This window comes from Dasypus novemcinctus, chromosome 14 (genome assembly GCF_030445035.2).
Source record: "Dasypus novemcinctus isolate mDasNov1 chromosome 14, mDasNov1.1.hap2, whole genome shotgun sequence".
Taxonomy (NCBI): Eukaryota; Metazoa; Chordata; class Mammalia; order Cingulata; family Dasypodidae; genus Dasypus; species Dasypus novemcinctus.
The window spans coordinates 52,396,340-52,402,339 of record NC_080686.1 but is presented as its reverse complement, the minus strand read 5'-3'; the positions used below and the strand labels follow the sequence as shown (position 1 = coordinate 52,402,339).

The window sequence follows — 6,000 nt, the reverse complement described above, 5'->3', positions numbered from 1 at the left end:
TGGAAGGCAGAATCTGATAAATTTAGTGTTAATCCCCTAATTTCTTTCTTCTGGTTCCTTTCCATAGGCATAGTTTAATATGTAACTTAAATGCAACTGCTACCATGAAATTCTAAGCACTTTTTACCTCTATCAAAGCCTTCATCCACTCTACTCTTTTTATTTTTTTCAAGTTTCTTGGTAGAAAAATAACCCATCTTTTTTTTTCTTTCATTACAATGTATACCACTGGGCCCGGCACATAATACACACTAGGTAAATATTTATTAATTAACAATTTATTAGACTTGAAAATACTTAAAAGATTATAAGCAACTTAGATCATTTCTTTTCACTGACTTTTTCTGTAACCAAGGATATAGACCAGGATAGTCCTAAGAGCCTTTTGTCTTCCTGATCAGTCCTTCTATTATGTCCCACTGCTCCTTGGTCACCTGATAGAAAAAGAGAGAGTCAATTGAATGTGCTTCTTGTATGTGTTAATATTATATTACATACACAAAATGGCTTTACCTTCTTTAGACTGTTGAATTCTCCTGACATAAATGACTTCTCTCCACCATCAAATTTAATGACCTGAAAAAAAATATTATAAACTCTTAAATCCCCTTTAAAAAGTTTCAGAACCATTAGCCATTTCCCCATCCTAATCAGATAGAATATCTCTATGGTACTTTTATTCAAAGCCCAAATTTAAAAGACAAAATTGATTATTAGACTTGAATTGATTTACCTCTCTTTAGAATTCTTTTCCATCATCTCCCATGTTCAGATTCTATCCAGTCTGTTAGATCAACTTAAAGGCATATCTACTATGGTAATTTACACTTAATAAATTTTATCATCAATGAATTAATTTCAGAGGCTAATCAATATAAAACACACATACATACAATGTTTTGATATTATTTACAGCTAAACAAATAATTTAGTCATCATTGCCAGGATTTGTTCCCCACCCCCAACCTGCCCCCAAAGTCAATGAAAACAACAATGCTTACTGCTCCATTAATCCAAGAAGCATAATCACTACAAAGGAAAGCAGCAAGATTTGCAAGTTCTTCCACAGTTCCTAGTCGACCACAGGGAATTCTTTCAATCATTTCTTTCTGGAATTCTCCAGTTGGATCAAGACGGCTAAAAGCACCCTTAAAAAATTAAGACACAATTAAGTTTCATGTTTCTTTTCATGCAATCTCTCCTACTTTAAGAAATAAATTTGCATAAAATGGAATGCTATCACAGTAGCCCATTCATGCTTTAGGCCTTTTAAGTAAAAGAGAACTTTGCCATATTTTCTATATTTACTTTCCCTTAAAACCTTAAAACAGGACATTTTACCTAGCTATGATTGAAAAAAAAAATCACTGGAAAATGTAAACATTAGTTTCTTTATCTGTAAAATTATCTTAGCAACCTCAGAAAATTATTGTAAACATCAAATGAGAAACTATATGTGAAAGTACTCTGAAATAGTATAAGCTTAGCATGGTGCACTAGTGGTACTATTTTCATTTCATTTTGTAAATACAGAAAAATGACTCAGGAAATATTTAAAAGGGAATTTCTTTTCTTCTCCTTTTGTGACAAAATAATAGGAAAAGATGAAAACAAATACAAAGGACTATTATATTCAAGTACATCCTAGAGCAAGCAAAATCATACCTAAATTTGTCGATCCCTTCCACTAATGATGTGAAAGAACAGGAATGAAGAATGGATGTATATTGATTAATAAAAGCAACTGGCCTTTTCTGTACTAGTACCCTGAAGTCTAGGTGATAATTTTTTTTCAATAACAGACAGGAGACTGAGCAAGCATTAAGAGGCTCCTTATGAGACCTCCAGTTCTTCCAAAGCAAACATAAAGCAGCAGAGAGAAAGGGTAACAACTGGTTCCAATCCTGATTATATCTGTGATTTACTAGGGAGTTTTTGTATTTGTTTTCTTCCAATCTCTTTAAAACGATAGACAAAGGAAGTGGTTGTAGCTCAACCAGTTAGGAACCCACCTATCATATGGGAGGTCCCAGGTTTGGTTCCCAGTGCCTCCTGGAGAAGGCAAGCAAACACTGAGCAGATAGACAAGAGGGGGGAGGATAAATAAAAAATAATAATAAAGTTAATAAATAAATATTTTTTAAAAACTATAGACAAGTTACCTGTGTACAAGTCATATCTCAACTGCTAGACTATAGACAAGTTACCTACGTACAAGTCATATCTCAATTGCTAGACTATAAACTCCTTGATGGCAGGCACATTGTATCAAGTGTTTTTGTGTCTTTCACAGTATCTTTGCACACAGTAGGCATTCAATAAATATATGTTAAATAAATAAATTAAATGTGAGCGATCCCCCCCCAGTTATTAAGTACCTAGAGCAGGGGTTCTTAACCTTTTTTGTTCCATTGACTCCTTTGCCAGTCAGGTAAAAACTATGGACCCCTTACTAAGTCCACACTATACTGTGTATTATTTAATAAACATATCACACCCATACCAACGTGTCCCCACAAGAATAATGTTTTTTTTAATTTAAATTCAAGCTCACAGACCCCTTGTTTCTAAGAACCCCTGCCCTAGAAAGAAGGTTACCTGACTCTGGAGTTCTTTTCATATAGTGCTTAGCATATAGTGTGACCCTGAATCAAACATTTCAATATATGCTTTTGAGTATTTTTCCCACTAATTTTATTGGACTCTATATTACTGAAGTGTCAGATAAATAAAATATTCAAGTTTCACTTACTTAGGTAATCTTAACATTTTCCCCCCACTTAAACAGCTAAATAAATACAGCCATTTCTATATTACTATTTAATACTCAAGACCTACATAAAACTTAAAAGTTTCTTTTCAAACATATCTATGCAACTGAAGCAAGTTACTGAACTTCAGTTGGATTGGCAAAGCTACATCCCAATTTCAGTTGTAAATTCTTGCTTTACTTGGGCAAAAAAAAGAAGTAGCAAAGTTAGAAGTAAAGTTATTTGGGGTAATGGGAGAGAACAAAGAACCTGCAATATCGGCAACACTGTTATAATTATGGGCTGCATAACTATGAGCTGCAATGAGGATCTGTGAGGATCACAGATAAATACATGCCATCAGTAGCGTTTTTAATGAGGTTTTGAGAAATGAGAGTTAGAAGACATGCATAATTGAGTAAATGAGTATTTATAAGTGAAAAGGCATAGATATAAGTCACAGAAAATGCTACCTATTGCAAGACCATACCTATATGATAAATTTCCAGAGCACCTCTTAAACCAAAAAAAAAAAAAGTAAAGCATTTCCATGATTTAGGAAAAGAATGCCAGCCAAAGTAAGAGACTTCAAAAAGTGATGAAAATAGGGTATATGGGGACCTCATATTGTTTTAATGTAACATTTAAAAGAAAATAAAGAAGAAAAAATAAATAAATATAAAAAGATAATATATTTTTTTAAAGTTTTGAAAATTAAGAAAGATAGGACAATAATAGATCATTGAAGCAAACAGGGAAAAAAAAAAAGCCACAATTGACAACATGAAAGAGCCAAGAATATTAAGACATTGAAATAGACCTTATCAAGAAGTTCCATAGCTGCTATATGTTCCTGCCTACCTTGTTTCATATATTGGAAAATTATGAAATCCTTTTTCTCTACCACCAGAGTTCCAAACCCAGACGTTCCTAGAAAGCCCTTCATACAACAATCAAAATATATCTATCACTGTTTCATTCCTTAATCATTCACAATGTGATAATTAGCAATTAAAACTTACTTTGGTTTTTATAGGCCCTGGTTGAATCACATTGAATCGCATTCCATATTTACCCCATTCTGCTGCAAGAGACCTAAAAATTAAAATAAACAACATAGACTCTAATACAGTCAATTCATGCTTACTATAGACCAGACATTGTAACCCCCCCAAAAGGCAGGTACTATTATTATCCCTCATGTTACATATAAGGAAACTGAGGCACAGAGAGGTTAAATCATTTGTACAGGGTCACATGGCTAGTAGGTCAAACTCAAGCTCAAGTTTGTACAAATAATCACTATAAGATATAACTTACTGGTCATATTTTAATGTCCTTAACTACTATGTTATATGAACTACAGCATACATTTTAAAACTAAGAAGTCTGACATCAATATACTTTTTCAGAGTATTCATTAACTAGCATGAAAAAGTAAGAAATTCATGCCCCTTCTCCATATTCCTGGATTTCAGAAAATTTCTGAATTTACAAAGTTCAGTATAACTTTACTTATAACCCTAGACATTGGATTACAATGTCTCTATCACAAGTGCTTTAATTGAAGAAGAAAGGGATTGCAGAGGTTTAAAACATTAACCACATCCATGTTTAAGTAGCCTTTAATGCAATTTTGAACTGAGCTTGAAATAAAATAAAATTCTAACAAAATCATGCTAAATGCATGGAAGAAAAATATAACACTAAAATTAAGCATGGAACTTTGAATCACCCTGTTTTAAAATCCTACTCGATTAACATGTCTAACTTTTATTATGTAAACTTCTTTTAGGAATTTATATTAGTAGTTTGTGTGTGTTTATACATAATTCATACAGCTCCAAAAATTACTTAAGGTAACTGAAAAGAATATATATAATGCAAAAGAGGTGGATAATTTGAAAGTGAGGAAGAGAAAAAAAAAGCAAGGAAATACAATGAAGCCAGGAGTGAAGCTAATAACTGAATGTACAATTCTACATAAATGCAGTAGCAGGGTCACAAATTTGTATCTACTCTTTTCATGACCCTATGCTAAAAGGTAAAGGCTACCAATTATACAATTCACTGTGCCTATAAGGAAAAAGCAAACCAATTGCTCAGGGAAAGCAGTTTTTCTGATAAAAAATGAGAAAAACATTTTTTCCTAGAAGATTTAACAAGGAAAACTATGTAACATATTAATGTCATAAAGACATTGTATCTTTGCAGTAGAAGAAGGAATCAAGTTTTATGAAACTATAAGATATCCATTAATAGGGCTTGACAACATTACTTTAAAGGTCAATTCAGTAAAAGCTACTCTACCGGGAGGGGGCCTGTAGGAGTTTGGCATTATTTATGAATTCCAAAAATTGATAGTGGATTATGTTTGTGAACTGGTCTGCTCCTCTGGGCATATTAGATTATACTGGATTCAGAGCTTTCACTTTTACTTGATTAAATATGAATGGGGCTTTGGTTGGCCATGTCAGTAGGATATTGAGTCCCTGCCCCGTTGGTGGGTGGGGACTCACAGAGAAACCACACTACAGAGAAGGGAGCTTGGAGTTTTGATCCTGGAGCCTGGGAAGTAAACATATAGAGAAGCAGATAGATGAGGAAAGAGAGAAGGCTCAAATGGACACAGCTGAGGCCCGGGAAAAGAAAGAAGTCATTTGCTTGATAGTCTATTGCTGCTGGCCTTGTAGAGAGAGCAGAGGAGCTGAGCCCTGGGAAGAGAGGAACCCAGGAAGCCTAAACCCTTGTAGACATTAGCAGTCATCTTGCTCCAACATGTGGCAAAAGACCTTGGTGAGGGAAGTAACTTATGCTTTATGGCCTGTTAACTGTGGGCTTCTATCCCAAATAAATACCCTTTATAAGAGCCAACAGATCGCTGGTATTTTGCATCAGTGCCCCTTTGGCTAATATAGGGTCTATTGCCCAAGGACTATCTGTTAATCTGACTGAATTCAGTGGTACATTTTAGAAAAATGGGTGGGCTACATCTCTTTCAGGCAACCCTTCATAAAAATTCCTTCTCTGGTTGATGGTTTTGACAACAGCCATGACCATCCTACCCTGGGCATATACTTGTAGTGCACCCACTTCAAACTGCTAGGGAAGTAGTAATCTCATGTCTTAGAATCACTGAGCAGAGCAAAGGTCACATCATCCTATAAAAAACTGATCACCCTATTAAGGAAACCTACCTAAAGGGAACACATCCTAACACAACTCTGAGTTGAGCAGGATTAATTTGTTC

At 34.3% G+C, this 6,000-nt stretch overlaps 1 protein-coding gene across 1 annotated transcript in view; it reads right to left on the bottom strand.

Moving 5' to 3' along the window:
- Window positions 1-262: 262 nt before the first annotated feature.
- DECR1 (2,4-dienoyl-CoA reductase 1) overlaps window positions 263-6,000 on the bottom strand; it is a 65,600-nt gene continuing 59,862 nt past the window's right edge. The window contains exons 7-10 of the mRNA XM_004474738.5: window positions 3,773-3,845; window positions 1,002-1,148; window positions 514-576; window positions 263-434 (exon numbers count right to left, since the gene is read on the bottom strand). Coding sequence (XP_004474795.2) covers window positions 375-434; window positions 514-576; window positions 1,002-1,148; window positions 3,773-3,845 — 343 coding nt within the window. The 3' untranslated portion in view covers window positions 263-374. The remainder of the gene's footprint in view (window positions 435-513; window positions 577-1,001; window positions 1,149-3,772; window positions 3,846-6,000) is intronic.